This window comes from Arachis ipaensis, chromosome B05, assembly GCF_000816755.2.
Source record: "Arachis ipaensis cultivar K30076 chromosome B05, Araip1.1, whole genome shotgun sequence".
Lineage (NCBI taxonomy): Eukaryota > Viridiplantae > Streptophyta > Magnoliopsida > Fabales > Fabaceae > Arachis > Arachis ipaensis.
The window spans coordinates 135017374-135039270 of record NC_029789.2 but is presented as its reverse complement, the minus strand read 5'-3'; the positions used below and the strand labels follow the sequence as shown (position 1 = coordinate 135039270).

The 21897-nt window shown below is 35.3% G+C and overlaps 1 protein-coding gene across 1 annotated transcript in view; it reads left to right on the top strand.

Annotated features, from left to right (window-relative positions):
- LOC107644307 (midasin) overlaps positions 183-21897 on the top strand; it is a gene marked incomplete in the record, with an annotated part of 43213 nt that continues 21498 nt past the window's right edge. Inside the window, 39 exon segments of the mRNA XM_016348146.2 lie at positions 183-581; positions 725-1035; positions 1330-1396; positions 1531-1766; positions 1836-2045; positions 2304-2473; positions 2892-3001; positions 3127-3246; positions 3721-3787; positions 5296-5412; positions 5565-5661; positions 5809-5902; positions 5992-6126; positions 6206-6262; positions 6362-6538; positions 6626-6751; positions 6832-8550; positions 9465-9532; positions 9622-9817; positions 9912-10016; positions 10220-10525; positions 11487-11680; positions 11765-11855; positions 11992-12142; positions 12944-13017; positions 14322-14469; positions 15198-15296; positions 15761-15861; positions 15986-16075; positions 16174-16239; positions 16446-16610; positions 16833-17040; positions 17169-18061; positions 18473-19978; positions 20066-20234; positions 20482-20547; positions 21150-21238; positions 21332-21583; positions 21682-21817. Of these exon segments, the coding sequence (XP_016203632.1) occupies positions 477-581; positions 725-1035; positions 1330-1396; positions 1531-1766; positions 1836-2045; positions 2304-2473; positions 2892-3001; positions 3127-3246; positions 3721-3787; positions 5296-5412; positions 5565-5661; positions 5809-5902; positions 5992-6126; positions 6206-6262; positions 6362-6538; positions 6626-6751; positions 6832-8550; positions 9465-9532; positions 9622-9817; positions 9912-10016; positions 10220-10525; positions 11487-11680; positions 11765-11855; positions 11992-12142; positions 12944-13017; positions 14322-14469; positions 15198-15296; positions 15761-15861; positions 15986-16075; positions 16174-16239; positions 16446-16610; positions 16833-17040; positions 17169-18061; positions 18473-19978; positions 20066-20234; positions 20482-20547; positions 21150-21238; positions 21332-21583; positions 21682-21817 (9091 nt within the window).

Genomic DNA, 21897 nt, shown 5'->3' with positions numbered 1-21897 from the left:
TTTTGGCTAAATCCCGTATATAAAATTTGATTATTTTCTCCCAATTAAAAATCTTTTTAGACGTTTTTGTCGCTTTAATGTTCCAAGAGTATTTTGTAACGTGGACTCTTTGGAGGTATGCTTTTATGTAAATAATGCTTTTCCCGGGGCATTGGTGAAAATACCCTTTTAAGTTTTAACTACAGTCACAAAGGGGAAACAAATACTTATTAGGGTTTAAGGCAGTGTGTTGTCACAAACAAGGGTTTAAGCAGTTTCGTTGAAGCTTTGAACCCTTTCTTTCACACACAGCACACAACAGAGTCTCCCCTTCGGCGTAGCAGCGGCATCTCCTCCTCTCCACTCACACAATTTTCCCCCTCTCATCATTTAAACTAATTTTCAATTTTTACTTATATATATAAATTATAACTTTCTTTCTGTTTTTCTGTGTTTACCCTGTTACGTGTGGTGCAAAGTTTTCTTTTCAGGGTTTAATGGCATTAGATGGTAGCTTTAGTGTGCAAGCTTCGCTTCAGAGGTTTCTTGATAGATGCCCTAAACTTGAATCACTTCCGAAGTTTGATTCTTTAGCACAGAAGGTATGGCTTTGTGATTCGGTTCAAGTAAGAACAGTTTTAATTGAATTGTTGTTATTAGTTGCTAATGCTGTTGTTACTTGATTTTCTCTAGATAGCCTTTTTTTTTGTTAAAATTATTTTTTTTTTCGTATTTTCTTTTGTAGGGACAGTTGATCACAGAAGATGAAGTAGTTGATATGTTGGTGGGGGTGTTTCTTCACCCCAATTATACAATTCCTTTGATGGGGTGTTTCCGTCCAATTGCTCGAAATTTTGTAGATAAAGCTATTGCCTTGCTTCGTCTTGTACCGAATTTGAGTTCTAATGCTGAGGATACTGTTCTGGAAAATGAAGTTTTGGATGAAGTTGTTGATGTCATAGAGTTTTATAGTAAACGAAAAAGGGGTTTAGATCTCCATGAGCATGCTTGTTTGGCCTTCTGTCGTGCTTTTGACATGTTTCCTTTTTTACTGAGGTTGGTGATTTCCTTCTTTCCTGTAAAATATAGTATATAGTAGATTGAAGTTTATATTTGGAGATGTAATTCAAATTTTGCTGGTGGTTCTTAACATGGATAGATGAGAATCCATACAGTGGTGTGCTCTAAGTTGTAGTATACTAGTATTATCTCATCATCTATTACTTTGTCTACAACACAGGTGGCCCCTATTTATAATTGATAATCTTGGTTTCTAATTGAAGCCTTGTAGATATGTGGCCATTGTACGGTTCTAACTTTCTCTGGTTGGTGTTATTCTATTTGATACAGTTCCATATTAAGGTATTTTGATTTTGCTCCTCCTCCATTTCAGAGACTTTTAGGGAAACAAGTTAAGGTCAGTGCTACTGTCCCATTCTTGTAATGAGTAATGACTTGGCATGAGTCCCCTATTTTGATGTCCTAATATTAATGATAATATTATTTTTTAAGCTTTTGTATTCATAATAATGACCTTTTCTGTTTTCCTAGGTTGAGATCCATGCATTGTGTGTTTACCGAATATCATACCGCCTCCTCCTAGTGGAACCTGATTTTTTCTCAAAGTGTTGGGACTGGTCTTATTTTTTGAGTCTTAAAAAAGAGACTAAAAGCCCGGACCTTACATGGTGTGCAGTACAAATATTAGGAGTTTTGCTCAAATTGGGTTATAAAGCTACAGAAAGCTTGAGTGTTGGAGCTGAGGAAGCATTTGCGTGCCTATTACGGTAAGTGTTTTGCTGCCTGTTGTACTTAGAGTTGTGAATGTTTTATATAATACAACTTGTTACGTTCAGGTGGGAAGAGTTCTGTCACGATACATCACTAGAGAAAGCTAGCTGGTATATTGAGCCAGTTCCAGATTCTGTGTCTGTTTCTCCCAACAAAAGCACAGATTTTAATGGAGAGTCCTGTTCACAATCTTTCGGCTTTAACTCTCTGTCTGTTAGCTCACCAAAGCGTCATGAGTTGCCGCCACCTTTTAAGAGTCAACGTGTGGTTAAAGGGTATTAGCTCATTTTTACTCTAAATTCAAACACTTGCATTTATTCTGCCATTTATAATTTTGATTTTGCATTGTAGGTTGAATACCATTTATTCTGCTTTTAATTGTGCTTGAAATTTCATAAACTGCACCTCTCTTGCTTTCCCTTGGTTTATCTGTTGTTGCTTCTCGATGTTGATGAGTACTTGATGTGTGCCCCTGTATTTTATTTGGAAAACAGTTTACCTTTTGAATCATATTTGTAATTGTGTTATTTTAGGGCTGGCATATCAGGAAGTAATACATTCATATTGACCTCATCGTTGAAGAAAAGCTATGAAAGAATTCTATTGGCAGTTAGTCAGAAGTGGCCTGTTCTTTTATATGGCCCCTCTGGCTCTGGGAAATCTGCTTTTATTGCCAAGCTAGCTCAGGATAGTGGAAACAGAGGTATGTTTGGTCCCTCTGTTTTTAATTTGGTTCAGATCCCCAGTTCCATGTGGTTCTGATGTAGATTATCATTGCATGTTTTTTTTTGGGACTATGGTAACTAAGTTTGGCTCTACGTAGATGTTATAGCTTGATGGTGCAACTATGTTGGGTTTCAATCCTCAATTCATAGAATAAACTTCTATGACCACTCAGATTTACTTATTAGACTAGAACATCTGGAAGTAAGCTGAATTGATGTCCTGTCTGGAAAAGCATCTGCTATGCACCTGATATGTGCTTGCTTAGTTTACTAGTTTTCAAATATTTTACCTTAAATATTTTTGCATCTTTGTTATTTTCTGATCATTCTTGATTTTATTCTATGATAATACATTTTCACATTATTAATTGTTTATGCTCTTATTCTCTTTTGCAGTTCTATCTATCCAGATGGATGATCAAATTGATGGTAGAACATTGGTTGGAAGTTATGTATGCGCAGATAGGCCTGGGGAATTCAGATGGCAACCTGGGTCACTAACTCAGGTATGTTGACTATTGCTATCTTATAGTTATTAATCAACAAGCCGATTCAGATGTTTTGATATCTATGCTAGAAAGTATCATGAGGGGGTTTCTTGTCCTATTTGTGTGGATTGTCGACATTACAGGCTGTGCAGAGTGGTCGTTGGATTGTTTTTGAGGACATCGACAGAGCACCATCTGATGTACAAGCCATTTTAATGCCTTTATTGGAAGGGGCTGCTTCGTTTATGACAGGACACGGAGAGGTGATTTATCTACATTGCGACTTTTTCTTGAATGAAGTTATTGGATTCATATGCTGGTTGTGTTATAAGTATATTAGTGCTCACAGAGTTCAGTTTTGGTGCATTTTTTCTGCTTCTCTAAAGTTGCATGTCTGCTACATTTCAACAATTTCCCCTCAATTTTGCCTCTCTTAGTAAGGAAAGTTATGTTGATAATCCTGCTCTCATGTTCTTTTCAAATAGAGGTTGTTCAAGTACACTAAACTGCTGCCTAAAGACACAATTTGGCAATGAACTCTTGTATCTCTTTTCTGTGGAAGTAAAAAAGAAAATAATGAGAACAGACTGATAAAATCCCTTAGTATCTTCTACATACCCTGGTTACCAAAAGATCATATATGCATCATCTTTTGTAAAGAGATTGTTGTTGTTGTTGTTGTTGCACTGTGTTCTGCTGTGGTGGTAATTAATTGTTGAAGCATAAAATATTTGCAGGTAATAAGGGTGGCAGAAAGTTTTCGAATGTTTTCAACTGTTTCCGTTTCAAATTTCGACAATGCAGGTTTCTCTCTACCCTTTTGTTTTTCCTTTATTCTTTTTAAAGTATCTTATGTAATAAACAATAAATATCTCATAAATAGTTATTGAATTTGGATGGCTAAAATTGTACCTCTCTGTTAAAAATGTCTATCCCGGGATGATGGTATGGCCATAATAGCTTGTAAATTGTGATTTAGTAGGGATCCTCCCAATAAGCAATATTGGATAAAACCTAGTTAGTTTCTATTTAGTCAACTTTGTTTCCAGTAGGGTAACATATGTTTTTTGTTCCGAATATTTAGGCATGATTTCAATTTTACCCCTAACCTTTTCTTTTCCACCTAACATTTTCAAAATTTTGTATTTTTGCCTTTTCGGTGAATAAACTCCAACATATTAACAAAAAAAAGAAAAATTAAGGTTAAATTCTGATGTTAATGATGCCCAAACACCACCATTTTGGATTGCTTTTATTCAATTCTTCAAGAAAAGGCTTGTGTTTAGGTCTTAAAACGGAAAAGATTAATTGAGTTCTAAGAATGTTTAAATTAAAGAGAAACACTCTCATACCCTAGAAAGATACGATACTAAATGCTCACAAGAAATTAGCCACCCATATAGGAATATGGAATGGAATTGTTTTGCATTCATATATATAATCAAATTTTATATACAATATAATCAAGTTCTGTTGTGAAAATTTTGATTATTGTGAAAATTTTGATTATTTTGCTAGAAAAATATATGAAACACTTATAAATATACACACTTGGTGGCTGATTTCTAGTATTCATAGAGCAATTTTTACAAAAATATGAGAACATAATGGTAAACAATATCATCTGTTTCAAATAGATAGTGAGTGCATCTTCACCAACATTATGTTTTGTCTGCTTATGATTTGAATATTTGCAGTGACAAAATTAAATCATGTTGAAAAGGTTGGGGTAAAAGATTTCACATAAAGATTGGAAATTGAAATATCCCCTAAATATTGGTGACAAAGCCGAAAGTTATCCCAAGTTTTATTGATGATGATGATGATGGTGGTATAGTGGTTAATAATGAATTGGAAAATGAAAGACCAGGATTGGGGTTAAGTAAAGCAGGCTATTCCCTTGTCTGGATGTTTAGAAATCTTAATGATGGAAGGAAAGAGAAATTAAAGTAACCCCTCACCCCACAAAAAGCACACAAAATAAATTGATCTTTTTTTTTGTCAGAGTAAAAAAGGCTGAGCGACATGCTAAGGAAATGTTGGCCTTCCAAGCCATTCCACTCCTCCCCTTAAATGTCTTCCAAATAAATCTAGAAAACTGTAGCCATGCCACTCTTTGGCAGTCATATTTCTGCTATAATTTCCATTTTACTGGATAAACTCTCAATTTTAAGCTCTTTGGTTAGTCCTAATGATTTATGTTATGTGAATTCAACCTAATCTAGTAGAAAGCTGGGTTCTGTTGTTTGATGAAATTATTTTCTCTTCTTTCTGGAAGTATGAGCTTGAAACTTCAATTTCTGTACTTGTAGGTCAACTTAGTGTGCTTTGGAGAAGAGTGATGATTAGGCCACCAGATAATGAAGATCTGCGAGAGATAGTCAAACTGAAATATCCCTCTTTGGAGCTCCAAGTTGACAAAATTACAGGTAGTAATATTATATTGTTTAAATACATTTTCATATTTTATGTGGATTAATTTCAACATCTGTAACTGGTTAGTAGTAACTTTTAACATGGTTAATACAGACTCATTCTTTATTTTCTCAATGTGAAACATAAACATGCTTAATTTTGACAGAAACCTTCGAAAGAGTTAACTCTTTTTCCCAGTTAATTGCTGGCTTTCACGCTGGAACTTCTGCTTCTGGTGATGGTGACAAAAGATTCTCATTAAGGTAGTAATCAAATTCTTCATGTGCTTGTTATATCTTTTCTTTGTTTTGTTTTTGTTTTTTGTTTTTTTGTTTTTTTTTAAATTAATCAAATTCTTCCCATGCTTGTTTCAACATGTTCTTTTTGTTGCTTTTGGTTTTCCATGGCAGGGATCTCCTTAAATGGTGCAACAGGATTGTAGGTTTAGGTTTTTGCTTTGACAGTAGCTTATCGGAATACCAACTTTATTGTGTATATAGAGAGGTTTGAGTTTTTGTGTCTGTTTCTTCCCCTTTCTCTTTTTATCCAAATGGTAGAATGACTTGATGTGTGGCTATTGTCTTGTATGTCAGGCTGTTGATGTTTTTGCGACATATTCAACCTCAGTTAAAAACCGGTTGTCTATAATGAAAGAAATAGCAAAGTTGTGGAGGGTACCAGTTTCTGCTGCTGAGACCTTGTATCCCCATGACAAACCTATAATTCAGGTGTTATTTAGTGCATTATCTATGCCATAAAGAAGTTGTTGTTCCGCTTCATCTTATTATTTCTGATTCTGAAATGCAGGATTCTGTCACAGATTTAAGCATAGGCCGAGTTTCTCTCCAATACACTAAAAAACCTGTCAGTATAGTCAATTTTCAATTTGGAATTTATGGGTGATACAGTTTTAATTCATAGATCTCATGACTCCATTAACATGGTTTTAATGTTCTTATGCAGTTACGTGAGAATATAAGACCTTTGGTAGAGATCCGGAGTTCGCTGCATGCATTAGAGCGCATAGCGTGCTCTGTCAAGCATAATGAGCCTGTACTCCTAGTTGGAGAAACTGGTACAGGGAAGACTACACTTGTTCAGAATTTGGCTGTAAGGCTTGGTCAGAAGCTTACTGTTCTGGTGTGTTAGTTATTTCTATATTACTTTCTATTGTTTCAATTTTATTTCAAGTGCTTTTTAGTTACTCATGATGGGGTTTCTCTCCAGAACATGAGTCAGCAAAGTGATGTTGCGGACTTGCTTGGGGGTTTTAAGCCTGTTGACGCACAGTTTGTATATTTCCCTCTGTATAACGAGTTTGTGGATTTATTTTCCAGGACATTCTCTAAAAAGGTATGTAATACTTTTTTCTCCCCTTAATTTGTTTTATCTATTCCTTTTGTCAATGGTTTTAATTGGTTGCTTTTATGCAGAGCAATAAGGACTTGCTTAGTCGTCTAGAGGTTTTTTTAATTGATAAGAATTGGGAAATGCTGCTCAAAGGAATTCGGAGCGTTTCGAAGTCAGTTCAGCTTCGAATAACTGCACCTTCAGAAAAGCGTAAAAAACTAAATGAAGAACAAATTCAAGCTTGGGAGAGATTTTCTACAAAACTTGACAGAGTCTGCGAAAGTAATTCGTCTTCAGGGATGATGTTTTCTTTTGTGGAAGGAAGTTTTGTAACTGCTCTTAGAAATGGTGAATGGATTCTACTTGATGAGTTGAATTTGGCACCTCCGGAGACCTTGCAGAGAATTATTGGTGTTCTAGAAGGGGAAAATGGGGCTTTGTGTTTAGCTGAACGAGGTGATGTTGATTATGTAAATCGTCATCCAAAGTTCCGTATATTTGCTTGCATGAATCCAGCAACAGATATTGGGAAGCGGGATTTGCCAAGGTCTTTGAGAAGTAGATTTACAGAGTATTTTGTTGATGATGTTTTGGATGATGATGATTTGAGTCTATTTGTTAGTCAGTACATCTCTATTGGCAATAAGGGTCAAAAGCTGGTAAATAAAATTGTAAGTTTCTATAAATCAGCAAAGAAAGATTCTGAAGAGAGGTTGCTGGATGGTGCTGATCAGAGCCCTCAATTCAGTTTAAGGTCTCTTTATCGTGCTCTAGAATATACAAGGATAGCAGAGAGAAGATTTGGATTTCAAAAGGCATTATACGATGGCTTTAGTATGTTTTTCCTCACATTGTTGGATGTACGCAGTACTGAAATAATGAGGCAAAAGATATCTTCTCTACTTTTAGGAGGGCATATACCTCCCGATGACACCTATTTAACCTTCAAATCTGAAAGTGACTATATTTTAACCAAGAGTGTCAAGGAGCATCTTCGGAATTTGGATCGTGCTGTTCTCATAAAGAGATATCCCGTCCTCTTACAGGGTCCCACATCTAGTGGAAAAACTAGCCTTGTTCGGTATCTTGCTGCATTAACTGGTCATGAGTTTGTAAGAATAAATAATCATGAACACACTGATTTGCAAGATTATCTAGGTTCTTATATAACTGACACTAGTGGAAAGCTTGTTTTTAATGAAGGTGTTTTGGTTAAAGCTGTAAGAAATGGTTACTGGATTGTATTGGATGAGCTTAACCTGGCTCCATCTGATGTGCTGGAGGCATTGAACCGATTGCTTGATGATAACAGAGAGCTTTTTGTTCCTGAACTGCAAGTAACAATTAAAGCACATCCAGACTTTATGCTTTTTGCCACTCAAAATCCACCATCTTATAATGGGCGTAAAATTTTGTCCCGTGCATTTCGTAATCGTTTTGTAGAGATTCATGTTGGTGAAATTCCTGATGATGAGCTGAGTACAATTGTGGCAAACAAGTGTAAAATTCCTGATAGTCGTGCAAAAAAAATGGTTGGGGTCATGCATGGGCTTCAGACACAGGGTTCTAGTAAAAAAGACTACAAACAGTTTGCTGTTCGTCATGGATTCGTTACTCCTCGGGACTTGTTCCGTTGGGCTGATCGTTACAGGAAATTTTGTGTGTCTACTGACGATTTGGCCAAAGATGGTTATTATCTTTTGGCTGAAAGGCTACGGGATGAGGATGAGAAGTCTGTTGTTCGAGAAGTTCTAGAAAAGCATCTAGGGGTTAAACTGAATATAAATAATTTGTACGATCAGGTATTTTTCCTGCGCTGTTAACTTGTGTTGCATCTGATTTCGCATAATATAAAACTTAACTAAAGGTGCCCTAAGTTATAGGTTGAGAGGATAAAACTGGGAAGTTTCAATTTTTCCAATCTATTTAATACATAGAAAACATAAAAAGTTTATATTTGATTTACCTTTTCTATGTATACTTTCTAATTGCAGTATCTTTGTGTAGTCATCATGTACTTTAAATAAAAAATACTGAATAAAAGTCACCCTATATAGTTTCCTGGATTCAGCACTGTGAACTTAGTCATTCGATTTTTGTCTTGGTTGAGTGGGACAAGGTTTTGTTGTTGTTGTTTGATAAGTAATTTGTGTTGTTACAAACCAAAGGGATAGGATGGTGAGCCTTAGTGCAAGGATAAGGTTGCTGTATTGTTACCTTGAGGTCATGGATTCCTGGTAGCATCTTGTAGTGATAAGATTTCCCATATCTACCCTCTGGAGAATCTCTTAAGTGGGAGACTCATCCATTTGGCTATATTTTTTAGCTTCACTTTCTGTTATCATGCTTATTCTTGTTTGTTTAATAATGTATCATAGGTTTGACTATATTGGATTAATTATGCATGATTTTTAACTTCTGCTTTTCTGTGTAGAGATATGGTCTTTAATAAAATTATTCTTTCAGGATTTCCGTCAACATCTTGTGTGTGCAAAACTTGTTTAATAGACTTGAAATGGCATAGCATTAATAATAGAGTAAGCTAGTAAGATATCTAAGGAGAATAGAGATTAGTATATAAACTGCAGTGCCCCCTGACAGCTGTCCTAATTAAGTTATGGACTTATGGTAGAAAGTCTGTTCTACACCTTAGGGTTAGCTTGCTGTGTGTATAAATGCTAATAATTAATGTGTTGCTAATGTTACTCTATATCAGATACCTCCTGGAGGCAACAATTATTCCAATTTGGATGTTGTGAAAGGAGGTTCGGAGATTCTTCATAGGTATGGCTCTATGGGCTTATTGCTCCTTTTACCCGCTGATCCTAAATCATAGCTTCACTATTACTTGCTGAGGTTTTTTCCATGTGCAGTGTATTCTTGACCAAAAGCATGCAGAAGTTGTTCTTCCTTGTGGAGCGCTGCTTTCAATTACGTGAACCTGTATTGCTTGTTGGTGAAACGGGTGGAGGGAAGACTACTGTATGTCAGTTACTAAGTGCCTATTTGCAGTTGAAGTTACATATTTTGAACTGTCATAAGCATACAGAAACATCTGACTTCATTGGGGTACATATCTTTCCCCCTTCAATTTATTTAGTTTTTAGGCTTGAGCTCAAATACTATTAATAGCTGCGGTGCTAACTAGAATGATGTCTTCCAGGGGTTCCGTCCTCTAAGAGAGAGATCTAGACTGATTTCTAACTATAAAGAGATTGTTGAACAACTGAAGAAGCTAGAGGGATTTAGATACTTTCCTGAAGAGCCAGTGAGTGCTATTTTTCTGTTATTGTTAACCACTTGGCTCAGATGATAAATTTCAAAGTTCTGTTTTAATCATGTAGTAAGAGACCTGAGACCTAGTTTTGCTGTATTCACATTGTTTTCTGCAATAGTTTTATTTTCTGTACCCATTTTTCTTAATCCAAGTCATTTGTAGCATAAATCCTGATTTCTTGTTCTCTTCTATAGTTAGTTTCTTCTGACATAGAGCAAGCTGCCTCAACCCTTGATCTGCTTAATGGCATGATAAGGAAATATAAAGAAGGTCAAATTCAAATTCCTGATGTCAGCAGGGAAGATCTTTGTGCTTTTGAGCAGTTAAAGTTTGAGCTCGATGTCTTGCACAAGAAGTGGCAGAGCATATTTGAATGGCAGGATGGTCCCCTTGTAAAAGCAATGAGAGGGGGTGATCTCTTTCTTGTTGATGAGATATCTTTGGCTGATGATAGTGTACTTGAGAGATTGAATAGTGTGTTGGAGCCAGAAAGGACGCTGGTAAGTTAACTCATACTGACATTCTGTTTTTAACTTCCTTTTAGACTCATGATGTATCAAGTAGCACCACCTTTTTCTTTATATAGGATCGCTGATCACTGTTTTTCTGTTCCCTGCAAAGAAAATTAGGTGTGTTTCGTTTGTGTTTTCATTTTCAGTATTTTTTATTTTTAGAATTTTGTGAAGATAAAAGATAAAATAGGAGGGAAAAACAGAAAACAGGATTTTATTGTTTTCACTGTTTTCTCTTTTTCCTTTGCAAAGTCCTGATAGCAGAAAATACTGAAAATTAAAACGCAAACCAAACACACCTTTAATGTTTCTGAAATTATATGACATGTGGGTTGTCCTATTCTATTCAAGTTATGATTATTTTCATGGTTTCCTATGGTGGTCAAGTAATGGAATGTTTTTGTTTTTCTTTTGCTAAGGATGTCTCTTCCTCTTTTGCATATTCTTTTCTCTTCATAGAGTTTCTTCTTGTATGTAAAGAAATGTCGGTTGCTGCTTGCTGCCCACTCAAGAAGTATTTTGTGAAATGAAGAGGCTAAGCCTTACATCTTCTTAGGACTAATTGAGGGGTTATTAACTCTTTTTGGCTGCCAAAAGAACAGTTTTGAAGAAATAACAAACAGAAATTTTTTGAAAGGGGGTAAATTACCTCCTTAATTATGCCCTAATGACTGAAAAAAAATGGAAAAGGTATTTAAATGTGTGATAATGATAATGAGTGGGGTCTCATTAAGTCCGGATATCTTCTAGGAATGCTCTTTTAAAAGACAATGCTGTTGAGCATGAAGAGAAAAATTCCCAATACAAGCAATAAACACAATTACATATTTTCTATGGCATTGGTTGCTGGTGGAAGATGTTTTTATATGCATATGATCTTGTCATCAATAATTTGTTTGATTTGATTTTCACTATCTTTGGTTTCTGGGTGTTTGTTTCTTTGCTGCAGTCTTTAGCTGAAAAAGGAGGGTCTAATATGGAGAAAGTAACTGCACATTCAAATTTCTTTGTTCTTGCTACAATGAACCCCGGTGGTGATGTTGGAAAGAAGGAATTATCTCCGGCTCTGCGCAATCGCTTCACAGAGATATGGGTTCCTCCTGTTAGCGATCTAAATGAGCTTGAAGGCATTGCGCTGAGAAGGTACCTCTCTAAGCCTTTACTGTTACAGGATACAAATTTAGATATGCAGATATTTAATATTTGGTTTATTTGATTTATTTACAGAATTTCCAAGCTTAAAAATGCGGGAAACATAAAGGAAGATTATCGTGAAAGGCTCCTGGAAGTTGTTAATGCTATGATAAGTTTTTTTGAGGTATATTATCTTGATATATGCAGTTAATTTTGTTAATGGTGTTTATGCCTTTTTTTTTTCTCCTATCAATTCCATCAGATCAGACCTATATATAGTGTTATTTAGCTTGTATTCATTACATAACTTTTCTTTTCAGTGGTTCAACCAAATACATCCTAGCAGAAGGCTTACTGTGAGAGATCTCATTTCTTGGGTTGACTTTTTGGATGTAATGGAAGAAACCTTAGGTCCTAAATATGCACTTCTTCATGGAATCTTTCTTGTTTTGCTTGATGGATTAAGTCTAGGTATAGCTTGCCACTTATTTTATGCCTTCATCTTTGATTTCTCATTCAAATATATTATTGCCATATTGAATATTTTTGTGGTGCTGCTTTTCTTTTAATATGTCTCTGGTGTCGTTTGACTTTTATCCTTTTAGAAATTCCATCTAGTATGACAAGGCTTGAGGGGTTATTCTTTTTTTTATTTTGGTCTCGTTTTAATCTTCTAATATGTTCTTATCTGTATAAATGAAGTTCCTTTTGGTTTTAATGCAATGCTGATCCATGGATGCTGTTATATATTTGAGTCGTTTACTGTTGAGAAGTTGGTTTTCTTCTTTGCTTTTGATTCTGTTCATCTGAATGTTGAATTTCTGTTTATTTATTTGCCATATTAGAATCAGTTAAATTTCAATTTTGATGTTAGTTCTACTCTCATTCTATTTCTTTATTTTTTAAGAATGATCTCTTTTCCCCCAAAAGAATTCTTCATCAGTTATGGTTAGTGTGGTGGTGATGGAAATTGTTGACTGTTAAGGTTTTATTATTCACCAACAAATCCAAATAGCTGCATCTAACCGTAACTAGCTCGGGTACTAAAGATTGAATAAAATATCTAGTTTTCACTAGCTTGCATATGCCTGAAATGCTTCGAATGTTACAAGAATAAGCATCAACAAGATTGGGTGGACTATATAACATACTCGTTCCACAACTCATGTATACAGTAACATGACATATTACATGCATTCATGCCTTTATGAATTGAGACGCTTTATTGTCCTCTTTTTTTCTCTCTATTAACAGTTGCTCATTTTTTGCCAGGCACTGGAATTTCAGAAAGGTATTCTAAAGAGCTAAGGGAGAGATGTCTATCTTTTCTTCTGCAAAAGCTGAGAGTATGTTCCTCCCTCTACGTTTTCTGTTGAAACTATATCTACCCTGTTTCCGTGCTCATCTGCTATACACTACCTGATTACCTCTTGTCCATTTCCTTGCACATCAGTATTGGAATTGGTCACGTGATTTTATCAATCTTTATTGAAAGTCAAAACTTAAAATTCCTATAATCAAGTGATATAACATGGAGGATTTTCCCAATAAATTATCATTGTTTGAGCAATTTGAATGTGAAAGTATCAAAGAACATTTGGAATATCTTGTTATTGGTTGTTTGTTTTGATATATTAAAGATATATTTATGTAATTACGTTCCTCAGTGAGGCACATATAGGATGCAAGTCTGTAGTAAGCAATAGTGCTGTTAGTAACTTGGCTGATCAAGTTAGAAGAATATACCCAGTAGAAGTTTTAACATTTATTATAGAGTCAGATGTACGTTGGTACATACTACTTTTCCTTATTCTTGCTGGTGTTAACATCTGTTTAATTTTCGGCATATTCTCATTACTGAAGGTTTACACTTTACACCTATGTTGTCAAACACCTAACCAAACATTGAACTCGCAGAACTCGTTCTTCATGTTCATATATCAAAACTGGTCAAATCCAGTGATGTTATAAGGATAATCTACTTGAAGTGATATGAAATACATGTAAGAGTTAGTGAAATGTGTGAAATAAGGAGCTTTAATCTATAGATTTTAAGTGTTTGAACTGGGTTGGTCCAAACTGTGCTTTGGTTTATTTTGCTTGGTTTGACACTTGGAACTGGTTTGGCTGTGCATTATTTTATGAATCATAATCATTTTGATGTCCAGTTCTTGATTGGTTAGACTGGTCTTCACCTAAATGATAGGATGCTAACCCATTTTCATTGGTGTTCTTTCCTGTCTGTCATGTATGTTTTCTTCTACACAATTGATTGCTTGCTTAGTGGCTTATCTGTTTCTGTTTGCTGTGCGGTTTGTAGATGCTGCTGATTGATTCTTTCAAAAAATAGCTTTTTAAATTCCAAAATAAAAATGCTGAAATTTTCCTTCTTCCTCTGCATGTGATGTAGTAGGATTTATTTCAATATCTGCTAAAATAAAAATATTGGATTTCTTTTGATGGATCGTAATGATTCCATGTTGCGGGGCATGATAGATAAAAACTTTTATTTTCATGTCGTGGGTTATTATTCTACATGTTACAGCACTATGATATATTTGGGACAAGGCTTTGCTCAATATTACTATTGTCTCGGATCATTATTATTCTGATTCAGTAGTTGTAAATGATGATTGGATTTTTGTTGCAGGTTGATGAAGGCAATTTGTTACATTCGAAGCTTTCAAGAATGGAAAGTTATGGATGGGGTGAATTTGCCTCAACTTCAAATATCTTGCATATTGACAATTCTCAAATCGATGCTTTATTTGGCATCGATCCATTCTATATCAAGAAAGGTAATCATGTTCAAATACCTACAATTTTTCATTTAGAGAGATAATGTTACATATCCCCTTATATTAATCTTATAAATTTATGTTATATATTAAGTAATAGGTGTATACAGTCTAGCCCAAACACCGTAAATAACATTCTACTTGTGTCTTATTTGGTGTCTGTTTGCGAATGCTCAGTTATCTTCAACTCATATTTGAGATGGTTTGTATAGCAATGCCTGACACTTATGTTTTCTAGCTTTAATTACTTCAAATGTTGTTATAGTTACATTCAATTTTCATTAAGGTTGCTGTTGTTTGAAAGTTTGTAATCGAGTCTCTGTAGTGTATAAAAATTTTCAATTAGGTCTGTATGGTCAGCCCCCTATATTGTACAAATGTTATCTGACCTGGTTCCTTTAGTTTGAAAGTTTTGTTATTTAGAATTTTCAGAAAGAAGAACAACTTAATATCAAGCATCAAGAATTATTCACGGAGTTTTTAAAAGGGACTTGGTCGAATTAGAAAAGTTTAAAACTATTGAGGAGCTATTTCAAAATTGAGTTAAACTATTTAGATATATTAGATGTGTTTTTTTTTTTTTTTTGAAGTATGTTGAAGAATTCTTTTTTATCCTTTTGTAGTCTTTTACCATTACCAATCCCCCTCCTCCCTCCCCCCAGTACTACCAAGTACCGATCAGATTGCTTTTTTTGGATTATTCTGTGACTTTTTGGTTATGCTTCTAGGTTCTGGCCATTGTGAGGATGGCTATTTTGATTTCAAGGCACCGACTACCCGCAAAAATGCCTTTAGAGTTTTGCGTGCGATGCAGCTTTCAAAGCCTGGTATGTTACTGATGTTGAAATAGTATGGTATGTTACTGATGTGGAATAGTACAGCAAAACAGAACATGGAAAAAAACTATTAAACTTGGGCACTTTCACTGGGATTCAATAAGAGAGTCGGTCTTAAAGATAAAAAGTGACTTTTGATATTTAGAAGATAATACTTCAACATCACAGCCAAGGCCCTATAGATAGCCTTCAAAACACAAGTTCTTATTGAGGACTTCCGGATGTGGGACTTCTAGGGTTAAATACCCTTTAAGTTACAAAATCATTTCCTAAATCATTCTATTGTAGGACTCATAATTAAAGTACAAAATAATTGAAAATATTCATAAAACTGAACAATAATTATGTATCTAATGCATCAGTTTTCATTTGCATTGTATTTTCCAAAATTTCTTTCTGAATCTTGTCATCCAAACAATTGCATGTTTCTGTTTTAATTGACTTCTGGTTTGCAGTTCTACTGGAAGGTAGTCCTGGTGTTGGTAAGACAAGTTTAATCATGGCTTTGGGGAAATGTTCTGGGAACAGAGTGGTACGGATAAACCTATCTGAACAGGTGAGTAATTAGTCTTTTTTTGTGCGTTCCTACTTTACTGTGATCTATGGTTCTTCCTGTTTTCTGTGATGGGATAATTTTCACTTATGTATTATGATGATGATGATGTGCTTTTCTGCTGCAGACTGATATGATGGATCTATTAGGATCCGATTTACCAGTGGAAAGTGATGAAGGCAGGATGTTTTCCTGGTCCGATGGGATACTATTGCAGGTTAAACTTTTTGCCATAAAAATTAACATGATCTAACATTCATCACCAGCTTTGACGTGTTACGTGTATTTATCTTCTTATCTTTTTTGTTGATGCAGGCCCTCAGGGAAGGCTGTTGGGTTTTGCTAGACGAGCTTAATCTTGCTCCACAACCCGTTTTAGAGGTAAATTCCTGATCAGTTTTAATATCTATTTGGACCTCGTTGTTCTTCATTCTTAACACAATTTATAACCATAGTAGTGCATTGTTTCCACCATAACTGTTCATTCTTTGTTTTTCTTTTTCTATGCTTCTTTGGGAATTAATGGTCTCTCTCTCTCTCTCTCTCTCTCTCTCTCTCTCATGGGTTTTAACAGTTTTTTTAATCAGGGTTTAAATGCTATTTTGGATCACCGAGCTGAGGTATTTATACCAGAGCTAGGAAATACTTATAAATGTCCACCATCGTTTAGAGTTTTTGCCTGTCAAAATCCATCACATCAAGGTGGTGGCCGGAAAAGCCTTCCAAGATCATTTCTAAATCGTTTCACCAAGGTATGCTGGCAGTATCTTAATTAGAGCTTGAAGGGTAAGGCTATATAATTTGAAGCATGTAAAACAAAGAGGGATACTATTTAACCTCTGGTTTGTATTAATGTTCTATTTCTTGTGTATGTCCTATTTTCTCGCATCTTGTCCAAACTGGAGTTGTCGGATAAGTTTTTTCTTTTGTTCTTGATTTGCAAGTTTATCAGTTGAATTTGTATTTGATGACAGGTATATGTAGACCAGTTAGTTGAGGATGACTATCTGTCAATTTGTGAATCAAAATATCCAACTATCCCCACACCTTTACTCTCAAAGTTAATATTATTCAATCAAAGGATGCATGAAGAGACCATGTTGCATCATAAGTTTGCTAAGGATGGTCTTCCATGGGAGTTTAATCTGCGTGATGTTTTTCGATCTTGTGAAGTAATTGAAGGTCCAACATTTCTTTTTCCTTTAATACCATTTTGATACTTATGTTTCCCTGTGTGATAGATTTGTTTCTTTATCCCACTGATGGTCATTCTCATCTTTTATCTTAATATTTCCTTGTCCTTAATTTAGGGTCACCCAAGCAGATGGGAGAATATTCTTTCTTGAACATTGTCTATATTCAGAGAATGCGTTCTGCAGCTGACCGCAAGGAAGTTTTAAGGCTTTTCACTGAGGTATTTGGGGTGATGCCGTTTATAAATCCATATCCTCATGTTAAGCTTGATTCAAGTCATTTAATTGTGGGGAATGCTACTGTTAAGAGGAGTCAAGTCCAGTTATCTGTGCCCAACAAAAGTAAGCTTCTTATACTTCCGGAAATTTGTCAAAGTTTGGAAGCTATTGCTCAGTGTGTAGAGCGCCAATGGTTATGCATCTTGATTGGCCCCTTAAGCTCGGGGAAAACTTCATTGATAAGATTACTTGCTAATCTCACAAGCAATGTACTTAATGAAATAAATCTTTCATCTGCAACTGATATCTCTGAATTGCTTGGATCTTTTGAACAATATGATGCCCTACGTAATTTTCACTGTATTGTTGTTCAAGTTGGGCACTTTTTTAATGAGTACAGCAATTTGCAATTGGAGGCTTCAAAGGAATTAATTTTTAGGCACAGAGATTTATGTAGGAGATGGACTACTTTCTTGTCCAGCTTGAACTTTGACAGCTTGGCTGCTTCTGCTTCAAATTATTTCGAAAACTGGAAGCAAGTTGTTTGTTCTCTTAGTTTGCTTGCTGAGATCATTGAACAGCTTAAGTTGAATTTAGAAAAGAATCCTCTTCCTGTATCCTATTCAACCAAGGATCTAGATTTGGTCTTGAAGACAATTTTGAAGCTGAAAGCAGATGATCAGAAAAGATTGATTTCTACCAAGTTTGAATGGGTTACTGGATTATTGATAAAGGCTATAGAGAGAGGTGAATGGATTGTCTTGGACAATGCAAATCTATGCAACCCTACGGTATGTGATGTCAATATTTAATAGTGATATTATTAATGACATTATTGAATGCATCATGCATGCTTTTTAAAGATATTATGTCTGCATAGATTTTGTTGTTTACTTGTGTGGTATATAATGCTTGTCAATCTGTATGATTTTCTCTCTCCCTTGATCTGATTGTTTTTCTACAGATACTGAAAGTGTGTCAGATACAACTGGTTCCTCGTGAAATGTCACATCTTTAGTCTTCCTACATTTTGTTTTATCCCCAAGAAGCTTAAATTTATAGTGTATTGATTGTAATATTTCCTTGTTTTGATGACTGTTTTGTTATTATTTTTAGCTAATGTAACTGAAATCATATTCCAGTAAATTTTTGAGTATGTATGTATCTAATTAGGTATTTTGCATTTTTTATTTGGTTTTCAGGTTCTTGATAGAATTAACTCTTTGGTGGAACCTAGTGGCTCAATTGTGGTCAATGAGCGTGGAATTGTTGATGGGAACCCCTATGTTGTCCATCCACACCCAAATTTCCGCCTGTTTCTCACGGTGAATCCCCACTACGGTGAAGTTTCTCGGGCAATGCGAAATAGGGGTGTTGAAATATTTATGATGCAGCCTTATTGGGCATTGAATGATACAGGTGGATACAACTGTGAGAATGAAGAACTCAAAGATGTGAAGAGATTTCTTGTTTTGTCTGGTATCCCTGTTGCTCCAATCGTTGACTACATGGCAAGAGCCCACATTTATGCTAAGAAAGAAGGTTCAGAGATTAATGTTCGCATAACCTATCTTGAGCTGTCGCATTGGATTCATCTTTTTCAGCAACTTCTTATGAATGGCTGTCATCCCATTTGGAGTCTGCAAATAAGTTGGGAACACACATATATCTCCTCATTTGGTGATGTTAAAGGAGAGAAAATAATAAATTTCGCAAAAACAGCTTTTTTATCCGAAAGTAATTTGTGTGGATATGGCTGTTATCCAGACTCTCCTTTAGGTTTACCCGGTGGATGGCAAGTGCCATTGAGGTTAGTGGATTATACATGCTACTCAAGAGAAGCGTGCACTAAACAAGATTGCATGTATCTGGAGTTTCTTGGTAGGCAGTTTGCTGCACAACAATATCAAAATGCTCGGAAAAAGTACTCAACAGCTTCTCCGCAAACTTCTCTTGCCTGTTGGAACCATTATTTTGTAGATATAAAGACATTGCAAGAAATTATGTTTCCAAAGTCTTCCAAAGTCTTTTTTGCAAAATATGAAAAGGAAACTGAAATTGACTTGGAGATGACAAATAAAATGCTATCCTTTGCTGCCAGCTGGACATTTGAGCAGGCAACTGAAAATGACTTTAAGTACTATCTGCTCTGGTTTAATTGGTTTGGTTCTCAGTTGCAGCCCTTCTGTCAGTTCTTCCATGACTTTATTAAGTTGATGAAGAAGATGATGGAGCATCCAATTTGGAAATACATTGCATGGCGTGACCCACTTGATTTTGGTTTGCAGTCAATTCCTATGTTGTCATTTGATTTAGTTGATTTGGTTGCATCGAATAGCCAAATTAACTATATCTGTAATGCCATTCGCTGCATTGATCCATTAAGGTTAACTTTGCAGCAGCAATATTCTGAGAGCGAGCATAGTTTTACTGATGGAGCTAGGTGCTTTGTTCCACTTTTGAAATCTCTTCATGTATTGGAAGATGAGTTCCTTAATAAACTTGTTACTTCAAGTCCTAAGCTAATTGAGTGTTCAACATTTGATTATTTCATACAGTCCTACACTAACCTTATTGAGGATCATGTGCTATTTTGGCAACACCTGATTTCTTCAAAGTTTGATCTATTGCTAATTTCTTGGCATTCTTTGGTGAAAGATGCTGGAAAACTAATGAATATCTGTCCAGAAATGGTAGAGAATTTTCTGGTAAGATAAGCAGAGAACATGATAAATATATGTATTATTTTCTGTATTTTTTTTAGACAATTAATTTTTTTTAATAACATTCAATAGATGGAGAGCAAAAATTTGGAGGGGTATTCTTTTCCGGAAAAATCCTTGCTGTGGATTTATGGTGGTCACCCGTTTTTGCCCTCTTCCTCTGCTTTACATGATAAACAACAACAACTTTTAAACTTTGTTGAAAGGTTTTGGCCACGAAAGACAGCATCTGCTAATCAAGGTTTGCAATATTTCACTTTTTGTCTATATCTGTAGGAATATTGCTGTAAAAATACTCTTGATTGCGATATCTTCGGTATTTGAATAATTTGATGACTGCAGTAGGTTATTGGTTTCTTTATTTGTTATTCAAGCCCTCTTGATCTTGAGAACATCAAAACTGGTTTAGTGGTTCATTGTTCTTTAACTGGAGTAGTTCTAGCGAAATGTTCTAACCTTTGTAATTGATGTTTTGTTAATTTTTGTAGAATCAGGACATCTCCTTGATGTTGTTGCATCATTTGATCAAGATCTTCGCTTTGGTGTGATGGAAGGTATATGGTTGGCTACCTGGTTTCCTTTCCCTGCTTTATTGAGTTTTGTATATTTATTTCCTTGTATGACTGATTTTGTACATTTTGTTCCTCTTTTGTGTGAGAAACTGAGAATGCTATATGAATTATAATAGAGACAATGATATTTATGGGCCATTTAGTCCAATTGGGTTACTGTCTCTTTTGTTTATCATCTGAACTTATATTGACAAATACAATGATACATATGACTCAATATATACTGAATGGTTTGTTCTTGTTCTATGATGAATTTGGAAGTGTAAAATTGTTTTTGGCTTCGTACTGTAAAATATTTTTCCCTCTCAATCATGATGTAGCTTTAATTCTTTGGTTTAAAATTATTTGGCATCTCTGTTGTGGTTTCTCTCCATGTAGAAAGTGTTGGCTTTGTTTTGAGTAATTCGTCTATTGGGTTTGCAAGGTATACTCAGGAGTGTACATATTGAAATAACATGATGGATGTTTTTGGTACTACCTGTTTGCTGGTGTAGAAGTGTTAGTTATGTTCATGCCTGATTTATTGCACACTTGTTTATTTGTAAATGGATATCTTCAAATGTTCTCTTCTTTATTAATTACAGCTGTTTCAATGTCACCATTTATAATGGAGAAATGGGGTCATGATGGTGATGATCTGCAAATTGTTAAGCAGTTGGAGGAGATGTATCAGGTTTGTGCTTTTCATGTTCTCAATGAGGTCATGATGATAATGATGATGCACCTTTGTTTTTCTCTTGTAGTTCTCACTCATTTTGCTCTACAGATGCTGTTAAGAAGGTTTGAACATGAAAAAAAGAAGTTGCAGATGAATACAGGACACAGAGACTCTTCATCTGTTGTAGAAAGTTCTGCTTCTTGTTGTTCATTTACTCCCGAAATGTTGTGTCAAATGTCAGGATTTGAGAGTTTGCAGGATACATTTCCACCACTGGATTATACCAGTTTATTCTGGGATATGGAGTTGCTACAGGAGCTCACCTCAATTCACTGGGATGATTTCAAAGGGGAAGACCGAGTAATACGATCACTATTTTTATTTTTATTTCCTCTCTTTCTGTTGGGGCTTCATTTGTTGTCTGTTTTATTGACTTGGCAAATTTGGCTACCTGTTAGATTATGGACTATCTTACAATCAATCTGGACAATGCATTAAAGTTTTCATTGCGTTTATCATCAATCCCTCCACAAATGTTTTCTCCCCAAAGAAAGATATTGTGGATCCTGAGTGAATGGACCTCGGTGGATGCAGGTTCGTGCAAAACTGCTGCTTGTTTCATATTATCCACTTTCTCAAATATGGCATTTAACCCTCTTCTACATCCCTTGGGG